Below are 26,990 nucleotides of genomic sequence, written 5' to 3'. Positions count from 1 at the left end.
TCTGGCCATCGGTGGTGCATTTTCAAATGAAGCCTGTAAAGCTTTGGGGAAAGTCTTCTGGCAAAAAATATGGATACAGGACCATAGAGCTTTTGCTCTAATAGCATTTGTATTGCATGTTCACTAATGAAAGGAAAAGCCCCACAATTTTGTGGAGAATGGAATGTGGCTGTGGATCTTATTAGTAAATTTGGTGTGACCAGTTGGCTCATAGAAATTAACATGTAGAGCTGTGTGGTTTTGTGAAGATGGCGTTTGCTTTTGGGCTTCCCAAGTGGTACAGTTGGTAAGAACCCTCCTGCCAAAGCAGGAGATACAAGAGACGTGGGTTCAATGCCTGGGTTGGGAAGATTCCCCTGGAGAAGGAAATGGCAACCCATTTCAGTATTCTTGCCTGAGAAATCCCATGGACAGAGGAGCCTGGTGGGCTACAGTTCATGGGGTCACAAAGAATCAGACACGACTGAGCGACTGAGCACTCATTTGTTTTTACTCTTTCCCTAAGGTGGTAGTGGCTTTAAGTGGAAGGATTGGGAAGGGATGGGTGTGTGTAAAATAGGAGGCCTCAACCAGAGATATCAGAAACCAGACGAGAGTGATGAGTGTAGCTGGAGAAAAGTTCACACTTACCATTGCTTGGAAGAGTTTTTGAAATTCCAGATTGTCTTAAAGGAGGGCGTGAGCTTTTTTGTGCTTGCCAAAAGGAGTATAATTTTAAAAGATCAGATGCTCCAGTGGCTTCACAGTTTAAGCACATAATGATGTGATTTATATGCTGTAATTATTTGCATTCCTATGGACTGAAATGTCTGTAAATTTTTAATATTGCATTCAAGTGCAATTTGAATGGGGTGTTACTCGATTTTAAAAATTTCACCTTTCAGAGAGAGCAAGTGAGCTGGCACCATTGCAACATCCTTGCTCTCTTTACTTCCAGAATATTCGTTGCCAGAGATTGATACCCATGGGAGAGCAGCTTGTTGCAACTCAGAGTTCTTTACTAGGGTCACTTACATCCCTGTGTGCTCCACTTAGAAAGAACAAAACTGATGTGTGTCTTAAAGATAACTCAACCCCAAAGCCATCTGCCCTTCAGAGAGAATTAAGATGCTCCGAGGAAAAGATAGGCATTGAAGTTTGGAAAGGGCTGTCCTGACTAGAGCTTTTCTTCTGATGATGCTCAGCTAGAAATGCAAACATTTGAAAAATTATCCTCACTGCTGTTCTAACACAGAAATTTTGACAGGTTGATTTCACCAGCTAGAGTCCTTTGGTTATACTCTGTCAAATTATTCTCCCACCTGGATTAAAGGGAGAGGACACACACAATTAACACACAAACCATCATAGTAAATTTGTCCTGAGTTTTACTGAAGTACATTTCTGTGATACAGAATTTTGTGTCACAAGATTCTGTTTTTAACACTGTTAATTTCGAAAAGATACCAAATCTGTTGATAGAACAAGCATTTCTTCAGTGGGTACTGTAAGTAGGGTGCCATAGTGGGGGCTACGGGAAATGTAAAACACAGTGGCTTAGTTCCTGACCACCACTGCTTGCACGTTATTAAGATGACAAAGTGTTGGGATTGACGTACACACACTACTATATATCAAATGGATAACCGACATGAACCTACCTTGAAGCACAGGAAAGTGTACTCAGTATTTTGTGATAACCTATAAAGGAAAAGAATCTGAAAAGAAGCATATATGTATGTCTCTGTGTGTGTGTGTGTGTGTTTATATATATACACACACATACATATGTAAAACTGGCTTCCCTGGTAGCACAGTAGCTAAAGAATCTGCCTGCAATGCAGGAGACCCAGGTTTGATCCCTGGGTTGAGAAGATCCCCTGAAGAAGGAAATGGCAACCCACTCCAGTATTCTTGCCTGGAAAATCCCATGGAGAGAGGAGCCTGCAGGCTACAGTCCATGGGTCATAAGAGTTGGACACAACTTGGCGACTTAAACCACCACCATATGTAAAACTGAATCACTTTACACCTGAAATTAACATGATATTGTAAATCAATTATACTTCGATATAAAAAAAGAGAAAAGAATGAAATTATATGACATGATAAAAAAATGACAAGATGGACACTTGGAAACTTTCAAGACAGATCGAAACTACAGTTTATGAACTGACATGGTTGTAGCAGTGTTCATCGAATAGGTTTTATTTTAACTCTTTGCTTTGGAGTCTTTATTCTCAGGGTTTGACTACTCAAGAGCCCTAGACACTGGATTTCAGCACAGATGGAGTTCTATAGTTGGCAGCAGGTTGTCAACCCTGATTCCTGTACATTAGGGTGATGTTGTTAATAAACTCACTTAAGAGGAACTTCATGTTTGGAGAACCAACTCAGGCCCAAGTCAGATACACAAAATAAAATGAATTAAACTAAGTGTCAGGCAAGTTACTTTATAAAAGTTACTAATATGGTATAATCAAAAGGACTTGGCCTCTGAACCAGGGCATTGGGTTTTAGCTCTGTCTTGGGGTTGCAAAGAGTTGGACACGACTGAGCGATGGAACTGGTCCCTTACAGAACGTGGGACTCTGCACCTGCTCCTTCATCTTGCAAATGGCCTCTTGCAAATGTGTGTGCCTCATGGGGTTATTACAAGTATTCAGTGGAATTTTCTGAATGAAAATACTTTCGAGATGGCAAAGCACATTTCAGACATGAGGTGATATTTTAATGTTACTACCTACATAAGATCCAGGAGCCATTTTCTTCCTCCTGCTGTCTCTAATGATTATATAACACCATTTCTTTCCCTACTCTTTTTCTCCTTGTGCTTTGCAGTCCTTCCTCACAATACATCTCAATCAAGATAAAGATCATCTCTATCACCCCCTTGTGCCCCCTCCTGTTAGTCTCATCCCTTCTGTGGATAATCACTCTTATGATCACTATCAATGTAGGTTAGTTTAGGCTCTTGTGATTTAAATGACTGAAGAATCAACAGATGCCAATATTATGTTATCCCTGTGGTGTAATGGGGGTCCCTGGTGCAATCTCAGACTTGTCTGCTTTTTTTTTTTTTTTTTTTTACTGTATCATTTACTTAAATTTTAAAAAATTGATACCCTCTAGCACTTTGGAAGGTGCTTGTTTCACATGTACTTGATCCTCAGGCTCTTGCATCTTCCCAAATGGTTGTGTTAACAGATTGTGACACAGCGGGATGCCTTTTCCTATACAGTATTCTCCACAGTTACCCATTTCTCTCCCAGCAGCCAAGCTCTCATCCTCGTGTTGGTAGAGTCCCGGCTGCAGAAGTGGGAGCCACTGTCAGCTGAACTGGCAAGTCAGATGAGGGTTGGGTTTTAACCCGATGTAGCGATAGGGGCAGTGTAGACGTGAGGGTGTCCGAAGGATCCCGCCAGCCCCATTGGAAGATTTAATAGAGAATGGCTTCGGTCCATAGAGTGGAGTCTGTTCTGGAACCTACAGGTTACATTAGGGTTGTTACTTCATTTATTTGAGGTCCCTTGGCAGTGAGCCTCAGGTGTGGTCAAGGGCCCAAGCCACATTTTGAGGGAGGAGCTTAGGGCAGCATCTGACCTCCTGGGAGTTGCCAACAGTGTATTCTCCCCACCAGGCACCTCAGTTTGGGGGTCAGGACTTAACGCTCATGTAAGCTGGTTCTGGCTGCCTGACTGAGGTTACCCCAGGGCTTCTTCTGGGCAAAGGCTTGTGCTGGCGATGGCACCCTCTTAAGAGGCAGTGACTTGGTTTTTCTTCCCCCAGAATGTCCTGGTGCTGCACAGATTATAGAGCATCTAAAGCGAGGCCAAGAAGGTAGACTGTGTTGCAGCCCCTCTCTTTTGTTCCCTGAGGAAGGGGAAGGCCAGGCTGATCAGTGGGTTGCCCAGCTCACAGAGGGTGCAGATTTGATTCCTGGTTGGGGAACTAAGATCCTGCATGCTGTGTGGTGTGGTCACAAAAAAAAAAAAAAAAAAGAGTAAGCACCATTCAAAGGAGATAAGTACAGTGGAGAAAAATAAAGCAGGGAAAGAAGGAAGTGAGGAATGCTGGAGGACCAGGGTTCTCACTTTAAAGAGTCACTAGGGAAGGGCCCACGGAGGAGCAGAGACTTGAATGAGTGATCTTGGAAGTCCAAGCAAAGGGAAAAGCAAGTTCAAAGTCTCAGATAAGATGAGGCATGGGGCCATGGTCTTGCCCCCGTCACAGCCGGTTGTGTCAGAGTTCACCTGACCTGATTCTGGGTCCCTCACATTCTCTCCTCCACAGATTTGAAATCAGTGTCCTTCAATCTCTGTTGGATGTTCGCATTAGGTGGTGTTCTCAAGGGAGGCTTTTGTCACTGTGTGGAGAGACCCAGTCTACACACAGGGAGAAGAATGTGGCAAATGTACAACGGAGGCACAAGCCAAAGTGCTTGCTTCTAGAGGAGGGAAAGGGCACCTCCCTGGTACCTGTCCTCAGAGCTGCCCCCCCTAGGGTGCCCAGGGCCCTCAAGGAAACCCCCCCTTTTGCTCCAAGTGGCTGGTAACACTTTTCCCTGCAACCTCGTAGTCCAGGGTTGTGATACTTTCTGGTTGAACAATGCAAGGTCAGATGAGTTGAAAGAAGAGTTTAGCAAAAATAACAATAGCCATTGGGCTCAGAGGTCACAATATACCCATGGTGCCTGCTGGCCCACGCGGGCAGCAAGGCAGTCACTCACAGTGTGTGCCAAGCCTTCAATGGCTCTTGACGTTGAGTGCCAACATAGAAGGTCTGACAGCTTCCCCTGCGCCCAGGAAGGAGTGTCATTGGTCCTTAGCTCATGTGGAGTATGGGGGCCTCAGCTGATCTCGTCCCTTACACGTTCCTTGCAGTCATTTTCAGCCAGTACTCTGTCAGTGGGGAAGAATCTCTGCTTTTTGCTGGGAAGCCTTTACATTTTTTTGTATTTTCTAATTTTTATTGGCGTGTGTACAGTGTTATTGTTCATTTCAGGTGTATAGCAAAGTGAATCAGTTATACATATATCTACTCTTTTTAAAGAGTCTTTTCCCATATATGGGAAGCCTAGTTTTCAAAAGAAGGTAGATGGTGACTGTCAGGGAAAGAGGGGACTTAGATTAGTGGCCCCTGAGTTTGGGGTGCCTGGTCACTTTTCGGAACGGCTCATTTGCCAGAGCCCACGGCAGTCGTGTTTGTTTCTAAGCACAACATGAAGGCAAGCAGTAACATTTGATGCGGGTACCACACCTGACTGTCAGTGTGTGTTCAGTCCTTTTTATTTGTCCAGACCCCCACCCACCTCACCCATCCCAGGTCCTCTCAGCAACCTCAGGACCTAAGGTCAGGTGCCTGTTGATCTGTCCTCCATGAGGCTTGTGCTATGAAAGCACTCTCTCTGATCACATTTAGTCATCGAAAGCAGGTGCTCAATGCCATAGTTACTAACACACGAGGGACACATCTGGGGTTGGGCTGGAAATGGGGCAGTGACTTGGTCGCCAGCAGAATGTTCTGGTGCCGCAAGGTCCACAGAGTGTTTAAGTAAGGCTGACCCAGGTAGCCGGCTCACAGCCCTTCCTTCCAGTGGGAAGGGGTTCCCACCTTCAGTGGGGAGGTATTCACAGAAGCTTAGGGTGCAGGGTACTGGGTTGGCAAAAAAAATTGGCATTTTTCTTACCATGGTATAGAAAACCCAAACGAACTTTTTGGCCAACCCAGTGAAATGGCAGTCATATGATATAGATGGTGAATCCTAATCGTGTTAAGGAAATGATTACTATCTTGGAGCATCAGGGAAGGCCTCTGGGTGCAAAGGGCAATTTAGTTGTGTTTGAAGGGCCCGGAGGGCCTGGCTGGGCAATGATGGGGCAGGAGGGTCAAGCACACAGAAGCAGCCTGTGACAGGCAAGGGTGAGCTTCAGGTAAATAGTGGAGCTGTATTTGTCCGCACATAACCAAGTCCTAATCACACAGCTCTTCTGAGGAGCTATGTACTTACTTTAGAGAGAAAAGATTTCTGATGCAATACACCATTACTAGTAACATTTTATTGGACACCTTCTTTTTTTTACTTTCAATGTCAGGTTTTTAAAAGAATCTTTGCCTCTATGTGAAAAGTATGAGGATTGCCTCCTCTGTAGCTTTTATACATTTATCTTAAAACCAGCTTCATTGGTGCTGAAAACCAGCCAGGAATGCCTGGCTGAGAAATTGTGGAGAGAGTGCCTGTTTGCCTGGGGAAGATGGTGGGATTAGAATAATTGAGCAAACCTTCCTTCAACTGCCATTTCCCCTTTTTAAAGAACACAGCTCATGTTAGTTGTGATGTCATTTCACTGAGCAGGTATTGCTTTTGCTCTTCATGTGACAGAGGTATGTGGCCTAGCATTTATGCTGGCAGATCAAAGGAAATGTTGTGGGACTTCCCTGGTGGTCCAGTGGTTAAGACTTCACCTTCCAATGCTGGGGGTGAGGGTTCGATCCCTGATTGGGGAACTGAGATCCCACATACCTTGGGGCCAAGAAACCAAAACATTAGACAGAAGCAATATTGTAACCAATTCAATAAAGATTTTAAAAATGGTTGGGATGATCTCATTTCATTTCCAAGGCAAACCATTCAACATCACAATAAATCCAAGTCTCTGCCCCAACCACTAATGCTGAAGAAGCTGAAGTTGAATGGTTCTGTGAAGACCTACAGGATCTTCTAGAATTAACACCGAAAAAAAAAAAAAGAAAAAAGTCCACACACAAAAAAAGACTTCTTTTAAAAAAAAAAAAAAAAGGAAGGAAAGGTTGCTTGGAGTCTGGGAAAGTGGTTGCCCTGGTTCCTGTGTTGCTGCAGGTACTGTTCATTCATGTATGAAAATCTAGGGAGGTAATCAGCCAGAAAAAGCACAAGGCTTCCAGGGCACTAGGCAGGCTCAGAATGACTCTTCAGGCAATTCTGCATTTGCTGCTGGCTTCCCATCCATAGGACTTCCTTGTGTGGAGACAACAGTCTGTTTCCCTCCAACTTTCCCCATTACTGGCTTAAATAGAGACCTTTGAGGACTGGCCTGCAAACACAGGCACCAGGTCTAACACAGTTTCCAACAGAAAATGCATTCTGAGTTGCACACAAGTAGTGTATCAATAATCTTCTGCAATGCAACCCCATTCATCCATTGGAACATGCTTAGTAGGGGACTTAGGGGAGGGAGGCCCAGGCCCTAAGAAAGAAGAAAGGGGAAGACCATTACTCCCAGGGGCAGTCTGTAAGATCCATCTCTTCCCATCCATGCCTTTCCCCATATTTCCTGTATGTTGAACATTAGAAATTGCCTAAAAAGCTCGTGGAAATTGGTTCAGAAAGCTGGTTTTCTCATCATGCCCTCTTAAGGTGCACTGGTTTGCCTTGGAAACAAACAGAGATCATTCTGTCGTTTTGAGATTGCATCCAAGTACTGCATTTCAGACTCTTTTGTTGACTATGGTGGCTACTCCATTTCTTCTTAGGGATTCCTGCCCACAGTAGTAAATATAATGGTCATCTGAGTTGAATTCACCCATTCCAGTCCATCTTAGTTTGCTGATTCCTAGAATGTTGATGTTCACTCTTGTCATCTCCTGTTTGACCACTTCCAATTTGCCTTGATTCATGGACCTAACATTCCAGGTTCCTATGCAATATTGCTCTTTACCGCATCGGACCTTGCTTCTATCACCAGTCACATCCACAACTGGGTGTTGTTTTTGCTTTGGCTCCATCCCTTCTTTCTTTCTGGAGTTATTTCTTCACTGATCTCCAGCTACCTACCTGGGGCAGTGTAAAGAAAACCAGGCTTCTCTTTCCATCACCCATTCACCTGGAGGGGAGGACCAAGGACTGGGTAATATTGGGCCAAGAGGACCCATGCTCTAGAAGGTGGTCCACTTTGTTCATACCACCACAGGAGGCAGAGATGGTGATGGCTGGGGAAACTGCCTTGAGGTAGGACAGAGATGAATTTAACTCAGGCCTGTACCACTTAGCTTTGTGGCTTTGAGCACATTGCTGAACCTTTCAGAGCCTCAGTGTTCACAGCCTGCTGTTTATCTGCAAAACAGATGAGTAGTAAATGTGACAACCCTTTACAGTCGTCACAATGCATGTGTGCTCAGTCGCTCAGTCCTGTCCGACTCTTTGTGACGCCATGGACTGTAGCCCTCCAGGCTCCTCTGTCCATGGGATTTCCCAGGCAAGAAGATTTGAATGGGTTGCCATCTCCTCCTCCAGGGGATCTTCCCCACCCAGGGATCAAACCCATGCCTCCTATGTTTCCTGCATTAGCAGGCAGATTTTCTACCACTGCACTACCTACTCAGCAAATGCCATTCATCACAGGCCTGTACACACAGTTAAGTGTGTTTCTGGACTGTGCCCTTAGTTCATGAAGGACTGATCACATCCCCCTTCTGGGCTGTGGGGCAGTCAGATATGATACCGCTGCCCCAGTTGGTGACTCAGCCCATCGCTTTGGGTCACGCCTACTTTGAAAATCAGATGACTTCGCAGCTCCAGAGTGGTTCTCTTCATGTGTGTTTCAGCCATGGTCTCTCATTCCTCTTCTCTGGGGGGAAACCCAAACCCAAAAGTACCTTAACTTTCCCCAGAACATGCTATGGTTCTCTGTTTGCATGTCAAGCTTTACTGATTCTTCAGCTTGTTCAGCATGTAGATTTGTATCTGATGTTTGTGAGTGTTAACCTTTCTGGCTCATTCCCATATACACATCTGGTTTCCCCCCCCCCCCCTCCTGATTTTCAAAGTATCAAGCTGTAGCTGGAACAGAACATGTTTCCATTTCTCTAGCTTTTCCTGATTGAAATGGGAGAAATAATGGACAGCATTTTTTAGATAAATAAATTGGAAACCAGCCTGCGGACTTGAGTTTTTAATTGTAGCAGCCAAATTCTCAGGGTTGAGAATCCAGCCTGGCCTCTGTGCCAGGATGCAGGATACTAGTTTGTGAGCTTTTCTTTGTTAAGTGTGGAGGGTTTGGGAGAAAGAAACTTAAGCAGGCCGCTTAAGAGGATGTGCAGGGAAGGCAATGGTTGAGGGCCAGGACTGTGAGTACCTATTCTGCCACTTGGTGGTGACCACCTCAGGCTAGTTTCATAGAGTTATTAGGAGGACTGAGCTAGATAAAGCATTAAAGCACTTAGCCTCGTGCCCGTGCCCAGCACATAGTAAGCGCTCGTCTCTCCCACCCCCTGCCGTAGTACATTTTTTTTTTAAAAGAGAGAGAAATTTTGCTGGTATAAGCATTGCTCATTCTTTCGACTCCCAACCATCAATTATAGACCTCATGGAGTTACAGGATGTTAGGGCTTTGATTTATGTTTCCATTAGTGGTGATGGATTTAGGTGGGACTATTCCATGCTTTCTCACTTAGGCCCCCTTGTGATCAAAAGCAGACATGGATGAAGCAATGTGCTGGATAAGAAGCCAATGGGCCAAAGACTTGAATTGTATCCCAGTGCAACTGCCCGGGCCTTGTAAGAGTTAAGTCCACCACACGGCTTCCTTAGTGCCGACCCATCTCATGGCCTCCGAAGCTCCCCCTTGCTCACCTGCCTGTCATCCTACATTCAATCACTTAACTATTTACTGAGCACCTACTATGAGCAGGCATTTGTTTTGGCTCTGGGGCTACATGAATAAAACAGGGCCCAATTCCCAGTGCTCACGGAGCTTGCATTCGTTTTGGGGAGACAGACTGAGAAAGTAAATTAAGGGACTTCCCTGGAGGTCCAGTGGTTAAGACTCCACGCTTCCACTGCAGGGGGTGCAGGTTTGATTCCTGGTTGGGGAACTAAGATGCCACATACCATGCAGTGTGACCAAAAAAATAAATAAAAAAGAGTAAATTAATCAGTGTTCAAAGGAGATTAGTACAGTGGAGAAAAATAAAGCCGGGAAAGGAGGAAGTGAGGAACGCTGGAAGGCCAGGGTTCTCGCTTTAAGAGTCATCAGGGAAGGGCCTCCAAGGAGCAGAGACTTGAATGAGAGATCTTGGAAGTCCAGGCAGAGGGAAGAGCAAGTTCAAAGTCTCAGAGGCAGGAACCAGGTCAGGAGTGGTGGGGGCCGCAAAGAGGCCTGTGGAGCTGAAGTGTGGTAAGCATGGAGAAGCCAGTGGCGGTCCTGTCAGAGGAGTATCAAGGGGTGCAGGTCAAGTAGGGCCTTGCAGGTCAAGGCTGAGAACATGGGCTTTGGTTCTGAAACCTGGAATGTCTGGAAGAATTTTTTTGTTGTTGAATTTTTAAAAAAATTATTTTTAATTGGAAGGGGAGGAGTTTTGAGTAAAGGATTTCGGTTTGAACAGATCACCCCAACTGGGTTGAAAAGAGAGCATGGGGGCAAAGCTGGAGGCAAGGAGAGACAGCAGAGATGGTGGCTTAGCCTAAGTCATACTGCTGGAGATGGCAAAGTGTCTCTTTGTACTTTTCTGAGATGACTGAGGTTAATCCCCCTCCCCCACAATACTCTGCTCCACTTCTGAAGTTTTCCTGTGTGTCTTTTTTAAAAAAAATATTTATTTATTTGGTTGCCTGTGTCTTCGTTGTGGCATGTGAACTCTTGGTTGCAGCATACAGCATTTATTTACCTGGCCAGGGATTGAACCCCAGCCCCCTGTGTTGGGAGTGTGGAGTCTTAGTCACTGGACCACCAAGGGAAGTCCCCTCTCTGTGTGTCTTATTTGGTGTGTACAGTGTAGATATTTGATGTTGAAAGTTACTTAAATCACTAATAGGAGTGGGTTTTTTCTTCCCCCATATATCATCTCAGGAGGAAGTTAGGACCACTAAAAGAACACCACCATCTCATCGTTGATGTAAGAATCTTGTTATTGAATACCACATGCACATTTCTCCCACAGATGATGTTTTTACTCATTTAATACTAGGTCCTCTGGCATGATGTCTTATCCAATTTCACCTGCAAAGAGGCATGAGTTCCCTCTAACACCCCACCCCCTCCACCCCCATCAACACATAGCCAGATAGAGCACAGGCTTTCAGGATTTCTTCACCAACTGACTTCCAGCTTCTTCTGTTTCCTTTTTACCTGTATGTATAAGGCACATGCGGAGAAGGCAATGGCACCCCACTCCAGTACTCTTGCCTGGAAAATCCCATGGATGGAGGAGCCTTGTAGGCTGTAGTCCATGGGGTCACTAAGAGTCAGACACGACTGAGTGACTTCACTTTTCACTTTCATGCATTGGAGAAGGAAATGGCAACCCACTCCAGTGTTCTTGCCTGGAGAATCCCAGGGACGGGGGAGCCTGGTGGGCTGCTGTCATTGGGGTCGCACAGAGTCGGACACGACTGAAGCGACTTAGCAGCAGCAGCAGCATAAGGCACATGGATAGGTGTAGATGTTTGAAAGATGATGATCCCATATAGAAATTATGCAAAGAATGTTTTCACTTTTGAAAAAAAACAAAAGGAACTCCCACAAAGCTACATCTGCTCAACAACACAATCCTGAGAGAGACGTGTGCTCTTCAGTCACAGATTGGCATTCTGGGTTGTGTTTAAGGAATCATTGTTAGGACTAGTTTAGCCGGCTTCGTTCCCATGCGGTGACTCCCAAGGCCTTGGGACAGAATGTCTGATTGACCTGTTGTCCGGGAAAATCAGGCGCAGGATGTGGGTGAGGCTTTGGTGGAGACAAAGGAGGTAAAGGACCTTATTTCCTCCCATAAGACCCTTTGAATCTTGATGGACACACAGTTAACAATACAGGGCAACACAACAAGATACAAGGCAATACAGGGCAATACAATACAACAAGATAAATGCGTGGTCAGCACCAACTGTCTGTCAACACGCATCAATAATAGACTTGTAGCTCTTGTTTATACGGTTAACCCTATGTGAACTTCTTTTAACATATCTTTTCTTATTAGCGTGGAATTTGATCCCTATTTTCAGAGCACTGATCCAGTCCTAGATCACCTGAGAAATGGAAGTAAGGGACGTGGTGTCTGCCCACAGCTTTTCCTTTGGTTGGTTGGCCCTTGCTAAGGAGGCTAAGGTTTGGGACTCCTGCCACCCTCTCGGCTTTCTGTGTGTGAACTGGCCCAGCAGATTTTAAATATGAGTGAGATCAACTTGGGGGTTCCATGGAGGAGGCCTGGCATAAAGGGAGTCCCCCCCAACATTGAGCTTCTGTCACTTTAGCCACTGCAGCTGGTCCTGATTTCTAAGCACATAAATCTCCTTGTAAGTACTGGCCCCCATTCTTAACAGGCATTCACCTATGTGCTATCTATTTAAATATCTGAGTCATTGGCGAAACCAGAGGTGCGAACTACATCCAGACAGTCTTAACCTCCGGTTTGCTCACTTCTTTTTACATGCTCCTGGCGACTGGAAGTCAGAGTGAGATGCTTCCTATTAGTGTAAATAAAAAACTTGTTTGTTTTAAACATTTACAGGAACAGTAATACTTACCAATAAAAAGCCACGCCAAGAGGCTCAGAAAAAGCTGCCTGATATAATGGAATGTTTCTCAATGTGCTAATAAACATGGAGGGTTTTTTTTTATTATTATTCTGGGGCCTTCCTTAAGAGATTTGTTTAAGAGGGTGGAGACCTAAAGTCCAGAATCTTTTAGAATAATATCCAGGAAATGTGAAACCAATTCAGGGCTGCCCATTCTTTCTCATTTCCTAATGGGATATACAGAGTCCCTAATAACATGTTTGCAAATTTCCCATGACCCTTTGTTGAATAATGGAAGTAAGTATCAGGTGGAACTGCTTGGGCTGAATTCAAAGGGGGTGAGTTTTTCAGCTAGTAAAAGGCTGTATTTTGATAAAGTGGTCTTTATTATGAGTTGAGCAGTGGCAGAGCCCTGATTTTCTGTAATAGGCCTATTTTAGGTGTCTCTAATGTGTTCAGACCCAGTTTTTAATTCAGAAATCACTGTGACCCTATTGATCCATTTCCACCACTTTCTGCGCCTCTAGGACATTAGAGAGATGGTTCAGTCTCCAGCCAGCCACCTGCATGAACCAGTCCCCGGCTGGACTCCCCTGGGCTGAGCACAAAGCCCAACCACACCGGCCCCTGGTAAAAGCTATTGACCAGTGTGGTCTGCTTCCACTTCCTGAGATATACCCCTCCCTCACTGTCACTTCTAGCCTCAGCCCTCACCTACATCTCAGACTCCCTCCCGGACTCCAGTCCCACATCCACAACTGCCTTCTGAACCTGTTACCTGCATGGCTTTTGGTCACCTCAAACACCACAGAAAACAGGACCTGGACCATATGGTCTTCGGGTTTCCTGTTGATTCGCAAACTCAGTCTTAACAAGTCAGCATTTAAGAGCATCTCAATTCTCTTATTTTCCCCTTCACAACTTCCCTAAATCTTTTTAATGATACCACTAACCTCCCTGCCATGGAATGTGTGTCCTCTTCTGTACATATACACATTCACCCATTCACATATAAACATAAAAGTGACAGATTAGAAGGGTTGAATTGGCTAACATACTTGCCTAGGAAGAAATTGTTGTTTAGTCACTAAGTCCATGTGACCTCGTGGACTGTAGCCCACCAGGCTCCGAAATAGCACAATGCATGTGTCTTATTGCTCTTAAGATGACAGTGTCATCTTCGTATAAAAAGTAAAGCTTGTTGATATGCTGGTGGCCTTACGCATTCTTGGATGTCTGGGTATAACTACAGTGCATGACCCTCTTTCTCTTTCCCAGCAAGCACTTGTCACCTTGGAAAGCTGGCAGAACAGTCGACTGGCCTTGAATCCAGAAATGAGTTGACCTTCCTGTCCCCACAGCTCACAGTCACAGGGAGGAACTAATAAACTTCCTGGTGCTTATTTGCCCAGTGGCACATGTGAAAATGCATTTCAGAGAGAATAGGCATGTCAAGTTTGAAATTCGGACTTGTATCAGAGTGTAGTTGCTGGAGGAAGCCCTGGAAATCAGGTTTTCCCACCTCCTGATCTTACTAAAGGGGGAACTGAGGCCCAGAAAGGTTAGGCAGTCTGCCCAAAGTCACAGAGCTTATTAGTGACAAAACTGCATCTGAAGTGCTAATATTGTAACCCCAAGTCTAGAGCTCTTGCATTCACCTGCTTTTTATTTTATTTATTTTTTTTCCACCTGCCTTTTAAATATGTTGAATCTCTTTCTGCTGCTCATCTGATGTGAGTCCTCAAGCCCACTGAAAAACCCCAATAAATCCTGGTCCTTAGGCTATTTGAACATATTAAACATTTACACAAATAACTCATAATAATAGCGTAAGTTGTAAATATGACAGCTTCGCACTGTTACTTCTTCACACTTAAGAAGTAAACTTCCATCAGCTCATGGGTGGAAGCTGCTGGCTTCTCTTTCTGATTGCTTTATCCATCTCTCCGAAATCAGGTCAGCAAACTGCAAAGACTTGCTCTCCCCCGCCGTCCTCTCATCACACACACAGACGTAAGAATGAACTGAAAGCAGGGTTGGTTGGATACTTTTCCTTTTAAACTCTAACTTCCAAGGACCTGGGTTTTCATTATTGATGATGTGTATGGAGTTTCTGTGTCAGGCATTTTTTCCTGAGTTACAGAATCATCTGGAATGGGGGAAGAACATATCCCCATATCTGGGTGTCGTGTGGAGTGAATTAACCTATAAACCTCTGGGATAATTGAATTGTGGCTTTCACTTAAAATGGCTGAGCTTTCTGCCCACAGGTTTCTTCTGCCTGTTCATTTCCGTTAGTTGCAGATCCTGTGTTTTCTATCCCATGTAGCTTCTTAGGGAAGGGTGCATCTTCTAGATAGCTTGTGCTTCTATAGTTCAATTTTCGGTTATCTTTTCCCCCTTAATTTCATAATACGTGGCTTATGATCCCCACCTTCTACATGATCGTCTTCACATTATCCTAATGATGCCACAAACTCCTATTTAGTATATTTTATAGTCAAAGAAAAAGAAAATATGTGAGCTTTGCTCTGTCAAACCCAAACCTGGCACAGCCTTTCATGGGCACAAGAGGAGTGGCTACAGTTTAATCAGGAGGTCTGTGGTCTGCATGCAGAAAGGGAGTAGGCTCAAGAAAATGCCTCTTGATGAAGAAGATGTGGTGTATATATACAATGGAGTACTACTCAGCCATAAAAAGAACAAAATAATGTGATTTGCAGCAACATGGATGAACCTAGAGATTGTCATACTGAGTGAAGTAAGTCAGACAGAGAAAGACAAATATATGATATCACTTACATGTGGAATCTAATAAAAGTACAAATGAACTTATCAAAAAAACAGAAACAGAGTTATGGATGCAGAACATAAACTTATAGTTATTTGGGGGTAAGGGGTAGAGGAGAGATAAAATGGGAGATCATATACATGTGGGCATATAAATTGAGATTGACATATACACAATCCTATATATAAAATAGATAATAAGGACCTACCGTATAGCACAGAGAACTCTACTCAATACTCTGTAATGACCTATATAGGAAAAGAAGCTTAAAGAAAAGAGTAGATATATGTATGAGACTCACTTTGCCGTACACCTGAAATTAACACAATATTGTAAATCAACTATGCCCCAATACAAATCTTAAAAATAAAACAATTAAAAAAACACCTCTGGGTGTGTGAAATGGACGGCACTGCTATGTCCCTGTCCGCTCTCTGAGGATAAGGATGCTGTGAGGAAACTTCCCAGTGTTCGCAGTGCTGACCTGTCAGGAGCAAGGGGGCTCATTCCTCCCTGCTACCTGTTCTCCCTCTGTATCCACTTCAAGATGAACATAAACCTCAGGAAATCTCTTCCAGAGCATTTCAGATGGTATAGTGGCAAACCCATCTATGGTTTTCTTTCAGTATAATTTTCAAGTAATGTGAATGATCACACCAAACCTTTTCTAGCTCTGATCTACCTTCTCTGATGCTACCATTACAGTTTTCTCAGTCTCCTCACCAAGCCTAAATTAGTAGTACCAGGAGGTGTTCTGCTCCCCGTACATTTTGAGCTGTGTTGCAGGCATGCAGAAAATATTGAGCCACCATGAGATGCTGAGAGTTAAAAAAAGACCAAGATTCAGCCTGGCTGCTGGTGGTGGGCACCAGGCCTGCCCTCGTTGTTTGTGGTCGATGTAGGAGCATGGAAGGTGGCAGGGCCTTCACCAGGCCATTCAGCATGGTTTCAGCTCTAATCTGTCCCCTCCTTGGCCGCGCTACTGGCTGCTTGCAAATTGATTCTTCTGAAAAGGAAGCAAAACTTCCATGAGAAAGCCAAGTCAGTGACATGCTGCTTGATTTCAGAATTTAAGGTCTCTTAATAGCTGAGACTCAACATTGCATTGGTGAGCTTTGAAGCCACTTATTCACTGCAGCCTAGTGCATAAGAGAGAGGTCAAGAGAACCTGTTCTTTACTTTGCACTCTCTGGGTGCTCATCAAGGCACATGTAGGGGTGAGTGTTGCTGTGTGTGTTAGCAGAATCCAAGGAAAGAAAATCCTGGGACTTCCCTGGTGGTGCAGTGGTTAAGATGCCACAGTTCCAATGCAGAGGGCGCAGGTTCGATCCTTGGTCGGGGAACTAAGATCCCACATGCCCTGTGGTGTGGTCAAAAAAAAAGAAAGGAAAGAAAGAAAATCCTATAGTATGTTTATTTTTCTTGCTAAGAAGCATTATTATAGTAGGAAAGATGTGAGTAAGTGCTCGTTTGTTGTGTTTTATGGGGCTTCCCAGGTGGTGCAGTGGTAAAGAATCCACCTGCCAATGCAGGAGACACAGGTTCGATCCCTGGATCAGGAAGATCCCATGAAGAAGGAAATGGCAGCCCATTCCAGTATTCTTGCCTGGGAAATCCCACGGACAGAGTCACCTAACAGGCTACAGTCCAAGGGGCCACAAAGAGTCAGACATGACTGAACACACACACACACACACTCACATGCACATTGCCTCTTTAAACTTTGCTTGTGTTTTTTTTCCCTTCAACTACCTGGCAATCTTCTTCCAAGGCTCATCTCAAGTCCACCACCACTATTTCTAGTAAATACAGTTTTACTCACTTCCGGGTCCATTTCAACCTAACCCCTTTCCCCCCCTTGTCTGCTTATTCTTTTCTTCTTGTTTCTGCCCAGTGGCAGTCTTTAAGAGGTACCCTTGGAGGTCTGCAAAAATAGTCCTTTTGCAAAAAAATTTAAAAGAGGAATATTTTATATTTTACATTATATGAACATTCTAACAAGTTGATATTATATGAGGAGACATTTTATACTCAAAGCAATGACTGCATTTGCAGAAATTTATTTTTTGAAAGAAAAGGAATAAAAATGTTAATACTGTTTGCCTTAAAATCGGGATTTGTGTTAACTTTGTCATACTGCATATAATCTTTGTTAGGATATTAAGTGAACTTCATGAAATCACTGGCCACAGAAGTAAAAGATAATATCAAACTCTTATACTTGGTGAGTAGTATACAGTTGCATTAAAGCCATCATGTTCCAATAATAACTGGCAATAATAGTATATAGAATACAGCTACTCAGTGTACGTATAAAGGGTAACTAAATCTTTGGGAGCAGTCATATGAAATCACAGGTGTCTGGATGAGACATATTCAGTCTAAAGAGTGCCTAGTTTAATGGGATTTTTGGTTTTGTTCATTACACTTACATTATAATATTAATATTTACATCTTTAGGCAGTTAATGCCAAAGAGGGAAGTAGGGGAGAAAGATTCTCTTTAGTTTCATTTTAAGTTACCTCTCAGTATTTACTTGATGGAAAAGTTTTGTAACTGTTTGGCATGTGAAAGACTTTATTGTAAAATGAGGTGTAAGACCCAGAAAAATGAAATGTGTTTGTCAATGAATATTAAGTATTTGTTCTGTGCCTGGCACTGTGCTAAGCATTGAGTAATAAAAGATGGCACTGTCCTTACTACCTACTGTTCACTGAATTGTTACCCCTAAGGAGTAGGGTTGAATCTTCCATTTTGATTCTAGTGGATGAAAAGCATTCTGTTTCCCTTTGGATTAGTGTGGCAGAAAAGGTGTTCAAGGGAGGTACTTTCTTTAGCAACCACCAGGTGTCAGTAGAGGACTTGGAACTCTTGACAACAAATGTGTTCTTGGTTTTCCTAACTCACTAAGGCCATCCCTCTTTTGACTTTTCAAAGGCGGTAGACCTCCATTGGGCCGCTGTCTCCCAAATATTAGTGTCAAACACTTTCTCCTCAAAATTGCATCACATTCCTTCACCTTATAAAAGTAGCACAAATTTCTTGACCTTTTTCTACTTTAAAGATTTTATTTCTGTCTTTTACAGTGATGGTTCTCCAGAGTAGGGGTAGGGGAGATTCAACAAGCTCCGGTTGTTTCCACTGATCCCATTCCCCAAACTGCTGGAGCCCACTGTCAGCTGATATGGGGAAAGGTGGAGGGTCTGTTCTTTTTCCTGCACAAGGAAACAATTTGATGGTGGAGCTTGATGGCTCTAAACTGTAGAAGGAAGTGTCAAGAGAGAAAGTCCCGGAGATCCACTGGTCCAGGCATTTGATTTGCTGTGTAGCCTGTGTTCACTTACAGACATTAAGGAACGGTATGTTAATTGACAGGGGAAACCTTGGAGAGGCTGGTATTGATTTATTTCATACAGATTTTCTTCAGTTTCTCATCTTGCCTCCTCACTCTCTATTTATCTGTCTGTCTGTCTATCTACCTATCTGTGCTTACTTGCCTGCTAAGCCATTTCAGTCATGTCCGACTCTTTGCGACCCCATGGACGGTAGCCCACCAGACTCCTCTGTCCATGGGATTCTCTAGGCAAGAATACTGGAGTGGGTTGCCATTTCCTTCCCCAGGGGATCTTTCTGACCCAGGGATCAAACCCAGGTCTCCCGCATTGCAGGCAGATTTCTCTGTCTGACTTACTTCACTCCATATGATCATCTCTACTTCCATCCATTAGTTCATTCTTTTTATTATTTGCCTCCTCACTTGTCAAGTGGTAATAGATTTAGTAAAGTGAAGAATCTGTATGTTGCCGTGCCCTCCTTCAGTCCCAACCCAGGGATCGAACCCGCATCTCCTGGGGAGCACTTGTGGGTCATCAGGGGCTAGGGTGGGAGAAGGTGCAGAAGGGTTACCTTGGACACTCAGGCCTCTTTTCAAGCCTTATAAGATGTCAGAAGTGGTGGCAGTTGGAGGGATGTCAGTTCAAATGAGCTGCTCAGCTGTTGGTAAACTGAGGGAGAGACAGACTGGGAAGCTGGAGACACCAAGTCAGCAGCTGGCTTTAGTAGCTAAGGCTGCCAGGGTGCGTGGCCTGCAGGGGTTGGAGAGTCAGACATGATGCACAGCCCCAAGTCTATGCCCTGAAGTAAGTAAGGGCCCGACTGATGGACGGTTCTGTGGTTTAGTACACTGTGGGGATTTCCTTTGGGCCAATCAGAGCAATTTGACAAATCATATTATAGCTAACTCCAGGAACTATTCAGATTCTTCCGACGTTTTATAGTGAATGAAATATCACAAAGAAGGCAGCACATCAATAGGGATTCAAAAATACTTTCAAGATTTTGCTTCTGTAGAGATTTTTGTCATGATAGTCAATGAAGGTCACCTTGTTCTCGAAAACATCATACAGGATATCCTTAAAATATTCCATGAACACATGTGCCATTGAAGAGGTCAGCTGATGTTCTTACTGCGGCCGTGCCCAGCTATGTATTGGGCAGCAGCTCTCAGATCAGACCTGGGAAGGTGCTCAGACCTATATTAGGATGTACTTTCAAACACATCATTGACCTGACCCAGAGATTTTTACAGAAGGTAATGCCTGTGGCATCAATAATGTGGTGGTGTTATTTTTCAGTCACTCAGTTGTGTCCAACTCTTTGCAACCCTATGGACTGCAGTCCGCCAGGCTCCTCTGTTCATAGGATTTCCCAGGCAAGAATACTGGAGTGGGTTGCCATTTCCTCCTCCAGGGGATCTTCCCAACCCAGGGATCAAACCCACACCACCTGCATTGGCAAGAGGCTTCTTTACCACTGAATTACCAGGGAAGTCCAATAATGTGTTAAGCAGCTTTTTTTTTTTTTAAGTTCTTTGATGTTGGCTTGGAGATCCAACCAGTCCATCCTAAAGGAGATCAGTCCTGGGTATTCATTGGAAGGACTGATGCTGAAGCTGAAACTCCAGTACTTTGGCCACCTCATGCGAAGAGTTGACTCATTGGAAAAGACCCTGATGCTGGGAGGGATTGGGGACAGGAAGAGAAGGGGACGACAGAGGATGAGATGGCTGGATGGCATCACCGACTTGGTGGACATGAGTTTGAGTAAACTCCGGGAGTTGGTAATGGACAGGGAAGCCTGGCGTGCTGCGACTCATGGGGTTGCAAAGAGTTGGACACGACTGAGTGAACTGAACTGAAACTGAATGTTGGCTTGACTTCCAGTTAACATGGTACCTGCCTATGGGATTGTGTAAGGGGCAGATCTAATTGTCCACAATCAGAGTGTCTTTCCTGTATGATGGCTTTGGCTCATGGCCTCTGGCCTTTCCCAGTGCTTCAGGGACTCCTACAACAAGTGTCTGCTTGTTCCCGGAAACTGGAGTCTGCAGAATCTAGCCACGTTGCTCGGTGTCGATTCTCATGTCTCTCAGCAGCAGTCTTACTGTCCCTTCTCCCTCCTGCCCTTTTCAGATCACTGGGGTGATCCTGCTGGCCGTTGGAGTCTGGGGCAAACTTACTCTGGGCACCTACATCTCCCTTATCGCCGAGAACTCCACAAATGCTCCCTATGTGCTCATCGGCACTGGCACCACCATCGTCGTGTTTGGCCTGTTTGGGTGCTTTGCCACATGCCGTGGTAGCCCATGGATGCTGAAACTGGTGAGTAGGTCACAACGGAATACTGCTTTCGGGTTCTGTTTTGTAAAAATGCAAATCACGTGAGAGCGAAGTGGCCCTTCTTGAAGCCACAGACGAGACCTTGATATTCATTGACTCTAATTTTAGTCCAGACTCTTACCTAACCTACCCTTTAGTCCCCTAGAGGGACAGACAAGCCCAGACACAGCCTGGCACAAAAAATCCAGTCCTGGTCCCCCGAGATAGGTGATGACAAAGCAGTGGCCAGCAGTTCCAATAAGCCATTTATAGCCATTTATAGCCATTTATAGCAAGATGGCCTGTTCTAGTTTTGAATTCAGTCTTAGAAATCTCCCAAAGCATGTGATGTGCAGCCTTGGTGGGTGAGGCAGCACCTTGAACATAAGCAGCCTTTCATGCCCAAGTTCCCAGTGGAGAAATACTTTTCTGCCTCCTTGAGCTTGGCTGTGCTCGGATGCACGGGCATGCTCTCCTCTACATCTGCGTCCCCTGGCTCCATGTGGTGGGAGCTGAACTAAGCCAGAGCTTCCCCACTCAATAGAGGGTTGATGTGGGACCAAATATTGGCTACCAGGATGTGGTAACAGGACAAACACAGCAGTGATGTTTCCCAAAGAGTAAGGCAGGCTGTTGAAAAACTGTTACTGCAAGTCTCAACTTTTTGGTAGACCAGTTGCCTAATTCTCTACTCTCTTGCCTGTTAATATGGAAGGTTTTCATAGATAAAAGTGACTTCCCTGGTGGCTTCAATGGTGAAGAGTCTGCCTGCAATGTAGGAGACCCAGGTTCAGTCCCTGGGTTGGGAAGAGCCCCTGGAGGAGGGCATGGCAACCCACAAGAATGCCAACCCATTCTTGCCTGGAAAATCCCATGGACAGAAGAGCCTGGTGGACTGCAGTCCATGGGATTGCAGAGTTGGACACAACTGAGTGACTAACACTTTCAATACTTTTCATAGATAAAAGGCCGCAAGAGGCTCTCCTCAAAAGACAACTTTATTTAAAGGGATTTCTCTCAGACTTCTTGTTCTCTGAAAAGGGAGAGTGGAGATTCCATGAGTGCTATGTTGCCTGTCCTTTCTTGTTTAGCCCTAGATTGTAGTAACCCTTAATACCATCTAGTGACAGATATGGTGTGAAGATGATTCACTCCAAAGGACCCATCTTCCTGGTCTCTTTGTTGACAGCCTCATGGAGGCTGTGCTTGATTTGGCCACTTTCTGCCCTGCAGACCATGCAAGAAGCTGATACCTGGCCACCACTGATCCTCCAGGTTGGTGGAAAAGCCGTAGTGAGGCACTTCTGCTGCTGTCACCTCCACTAGCACCCCAAGTCAACCTTCAGTTCTTACAGGCACTAGTGTTTCCTTTGGTCTAGGGTTGGTAGTCTTCAACTTTGATCCATATCTAAGTCACCTGGGCAGCTTTTTAAAAACACCTCTGCTAGGGACCCACCCCCAGCCAGTGGAATCAGAATCTCTGGTGGTGAGGGTCTGGCCACATATTTTCTGAAAGTTCTCCAGGGGGGCGCTATTGCACAGCCAGGGCTGAGACCCTCTTCCTGGGTACAGTGATTAGCAAGGGGAGAATTAACTTCAGAGGCACAGAAAAGAGAGACCTCTGCAATTCCACCTGTCCAGACAAGAAGGGAAGAGACCTGGAGGCCCTGACAGGCCCTGACACTAACTGGCTTAAGTCTTGACGGCAAGGATGTAACCTCTTTGGGCCTCTGTCCCCATTTATGAAAGAACACCATAGGACTAAATCACCAAGGTTTCTTCCAGCTTAAAGACTATGACTGAAGCAGAACAGGGCATGCAACAATGGAACAGTTGCACTCTGGCCTCTTCTGAAGGTGGTTTCACAGCACGCTTCCATTTTCTCCTAACACTTGTGAGCTTACTGACAAGCAAGCCTTTTGGGGAGTAGAGAAGTTTGGGGGTGGGGATTGGTCTTGATTCCAGTTTCCCGCTGTGTTGTCCTGTGGACGTACTACATTTTATTTATTCCTCACCACCACTGTGAAGTGCAGGTTGTATTTTCATATTACGTGGTAAAGACTTGGAGGTGTGTGTGAACCTTGTCCAGGTTCACACAACTAATGTGCACAGACCTGGGTTCGGAACCCAGAAAAGCTTCTTTCCAAAGCCAGGACTGTTTCTACTGCAGTATTTTTCATTTGGAGAAAACTTGAACCCTACCACCTGAATGTAATGCAGGCTGTCCCCAGTAGACCTTTTGAAGGAGCAACAGCTCTTCTCTGGAAGCTTCCAGAAGCAGAGAAGCTCCCAGGGATGCGAAACTGCTGATCTAGCTGAGCAGAGCAGAAGTCACTTGATTAACTGTCTCTCTAGAATGTTACAGTCCTCATTTAACCTCATTAATTGCAAAACAACTAAAAATCACTATTTTCACTTTATGGAGGCTCAGAGCAGTGGCCTGTTGCCTAACAGTTACTCCACAACATGGCCAGGACTCCAATCCAGGAGGATTTCTGACCACAGAGTCAAAAGTTGTTCTTCCCACCTGCCTCCTAACAATTACTCTCTCACAGTACTGTCTCGTGGAGTCTAGGCCTGGGGTGAGACTCTCCCTAGAGTAAAGGGTGTTTCTAATTGTGCACTGTACCAAGTTGAGAGAGGAGGTTGTATACATGGAGCCTTCATTTCATTACTGTGTTTTTGGTAGTGCCTGTGCTTTCAATGTGCAGAGAGACTAACTGGCATTTTAAGGCTGTATTTCCTCCTTTGAATATAGATGCCCCTAGCAGAGAAAAATAATTTATGATCCTGTGCACAGATGTGTACTTTACAAGTAAGCAATATGGCCATGTGCAGGGTACCCAAATTCCAGGGCATCACCAAGGACCATTCCCAACATTTGGGACTGGTGTATTTCATTTCAGGATGAGAAGAAGCAGATTGTAAGACATATGCCTCGTAGGAAAGGAATCAATTCTCTTTCCTTTTATCTGCTTTTCAAAGTCACAAAAATGGAAAGCTTTAATGTCTTGTAAGTACCGTGTAATATCCCTGAACTTGGGCACGCATGCTCACGTGCATGCACACACATACACACACACATACACACAATCGCCTTGGAAAGTACAAGAAGCATGAAATGTATAAGAAGCAGTGAGGGTTTTCGATGCTTGCAAACATTATTTGTCAGTAGCGTAGCCGATTTGCTTTTCAAAAGGCTATGGAGTCCGCAGAACACAGAGGTAAGAGGCCCATCGCTGCAGGGGCTGCATTCAGGGCAGAGAGAGGAAGGATATCATGTCGCCTGTGCATATTCCAGCCGCTCTGACAAAGGAAGGGGGTTTGAAGCCACTTGGTAGGAGATGTGCTTAAGGAAATGGAAGGGGATGCCCGAAGGGAGTGAAGCAGCTGGGTCCCTTCGTGACTGGGTTCTCACACAAAGGGCTGTAGCATAGAAGAGAAGTTGGGCTGCTTCTGGTGTCTCCTGAAGGCAGATCTGACTCCAACCAGTGGAAGTTACAAGGAGGCCCACTGTGGCCAAGGGGAAGAAGGCTTTCTAGCAATCGAAACAGTTTAAAACCTGAATGCGCTGCCAGCAATGGGCAGGTGGTGGGAGTGTTCTCAACTTGCAGACTCCAAGTGACCTTGATGAAGAATGTGGTATAAAGGGCTCATGCCCCCCTCCCCCAGCACTCTCTACCTCGAGGAGCCTAACATGAAGAACAGAGGATGAGAAAAGTGAAAGTGTTCATCGCTCAGTCATGTCTGACTCTTTATGACCCCATTGACTGTAGCCCACCAGGCTCCTCTGTCCATGGAATTCTCCAGGCAAGAATACTGGAGTGGGTTGCCATTTCCTTCTCTGGGGGATCTTCCTTACCCAGGGATTGAACCCAAGTCTCCTGCATTGCAGGTGGATTCTTTGCTATCTGAGTCACAGTAATGGATACTTAGTTGTAAAAAGCCTTTCCAGATTTCTCCTGGTGGAGCCAACCTGAGAGGCCTGATGTTGGTCCCTGGATGCCCATGTGCCCCCAAATGCTTATATGTATTGAATAGATGCAAGCTAACATGGAGGGTCGTGTGGGGACATCTGGAGAAGGGGATTTTCCCACTTTTCCACCTAGGGAATAGAATAACTTGTCTAATTCCCTCTGACAAGAAGGAACTTAGTCCAAGGAGGCAGTCTCCTCCCTCCCACCATATCTGACGGTGTCCATGTCCACTTGCCTTGCAGTACGCCATGTTTCTGTCTCTGGTGTTTCTGGCTGAGCTCGTGGCTGGCATTTCAGGGTTCGTGTTTCGTCATGAGGTGAGTATACACCAAGTGGAGAACTCAGTTCTCTCTGGGGGGAGACTTTTGAAACCTCTTGGAATGTGTAAAGGGTACAGAGAGGCTAGCTGACATCTCCAGTGATATTTGCTAGTTTCCAAATGCCACCTACTGTGAGCTGAAACACCCAGAAAATTCTACATGCAGGAATTTCACCAAATCTGAAACCTTACTTGTTGACCCTCACTGTTTCTTTATTTAGCTGCGACATAAAAGGATTCTCTGGCTTGTTTTAAAACAGTGACCTTCCATTTAGGTTTAATACCTTAAAAGCTGCTGCAGTGAGGCATGAATGTGTGTCTGTATATCAGGATTTCTCAGAGGGCAAAGGCAAACCAGATGAGTTGTTTGCCAAAGACAAAGTGCTCCATTTCCCCAAAGCAGCCTGTGCTCTCCTGTCTGCTCCCCAGAGTCCCTGCACAGCGCCCCCTGCCCACCGGGGTAAAGTCTACACCCCAGTGGTGAGGAGCCCTGTGGCTTTGCTTGGTGGTATGGGGAAAAGGAGAGAAGACAGTCATGATTGAAAGCCCCTACAGCTGCACTTTGTTTTCCATTTACATGTAAAATTTGAGATTTCTGCAGCTGGTGGAAAATCATTTTAAATCCTGTTTGGTGATCATAACTGCCCGTTTCAAGGATACTGCCAGCTGTCCTATGTCACGTGTGGCCGTCTTTCCATGTACCATCACTGAGGCTGCTCTAGACAATGTAGAGATGCTAATGCAGAGACGGGATGCCCTCATACGATCTGTAGCCACTGCAGTATCACTTTTCAGGTGTATATGCTGATGAGAGGTCAGAAAGTGTATATGCTACAAGAAATTCTGATTCTAACCCCCCTCCCCAAATTCATTATTGTCCCTTCTAAACCAGCTGTCCCCAACATTTTTGGCACCAAGGACCGATTTTGTGGAAGACAGTTCTTCCATGGACTGAGGTTAGGGGGGTAGTTTCAGGATGATTCAAGCACATGACATCTATTGTGCACTTTATTTCTCATCTCATGCTGCCACTGATCTGACAGGAGGTACCAGTCCGCAGCCCAGAGGTTGGGGACCCCTACTATAGATAACAGTATAGATAGAAGCAGCTATACCTGTGTTAGGATGGAAAGAAATAGCAAGAGGGAGGTGAGAAAGACAGTGAGGTGGCATGTTTCTGGGGCTCCTGAATTCTGGCATCAGCTGCTCACAGGCCCTGCCTTTGTGCTTGGCCGAGTCTGGTGAGCCTGCCTTAGGCACTGCCCATGCCTTTCCCCTACTGCCCTGCTTTCGCCTTTACCAGACATGGCCTCTCAGATGCCAAGGCGGACTTCTAGAACTGTTTCATGTGGGTGCTGCATTCAAAGTTCGACCCCCCATTCTTATTCTCAGCTGAGGTAAAACCTGATGAATTCAGGTTTTACCTGAATTCATCTACCTGAATTTCAGCCTTGACAGCCCAAGAGGTGCCCCCAATGCCTGTGTGAACCCCAGGCCCAGCTCCCTCCCATGTGCTGTTGGGACTGGGTTCCATGTAGGGGTTTACCCCTCATGGTTCCTGATATGTAGGACCTGAACCTGCTCAGCTGCCTAAACTCTTTTCACTGAAAAAAAAAATACAGTGGGAAGGGGTGGCTGAGGGTTGCAACACCACTCTTTGGTCACCAGTAGTGGTCTTCAGTTTGGCAAACACATATGATGAATGTGAAATACACATGGTGAACACATAGGCAAACACATATGATGAGAATAGGTCACAACCTGGCGGTGTTGACTG

At 45.1% G+C, this 26,990-nt stretch overlaps 1 protein-coding gene across 1 annotated transcript in view; it reads left to right on the top strand.

The window, feature by feature from the left end:
- The window catches only part of TSPAN7 (tetraspanin 7), a 127,403-nt gene that overhangs the window by 82,225 nt on the left and 18,188 nt on the right, over window positions 1-26,990 (top strand). The window contains exons 2-3 of the mRNA XM_043895691.1: window positions 20,732-20,920; window positions 25,137-25,211. Of these exons, the coding sequence (XP_043751626.1) occupies window positions 20,732-20,920; window positions 25,137-25,211 (264 nt within the window). The remainder of the gene's footprint in view (window positions 1-20,731; window positions 20,921-25,136; window positions 25,212-26,990) is intronic.

Source organism: Cervus elaphus, chromosome X (assembly GCF_910594005.1).
Source record: "Cervus elaphus chromosome X, mCerEla1.1, whole genome shotgun sequence".
NCBI classification, from domain to species: domain Eukaryota; kingdom Metazoa; phylum Chordata; class Mammalia; order Artiodactyla; family Cervidae; genus Cervus; species Cervus elaphus.
This window is presented reverse-complemented; position numbering and strand designations above follow the sequence as displayed.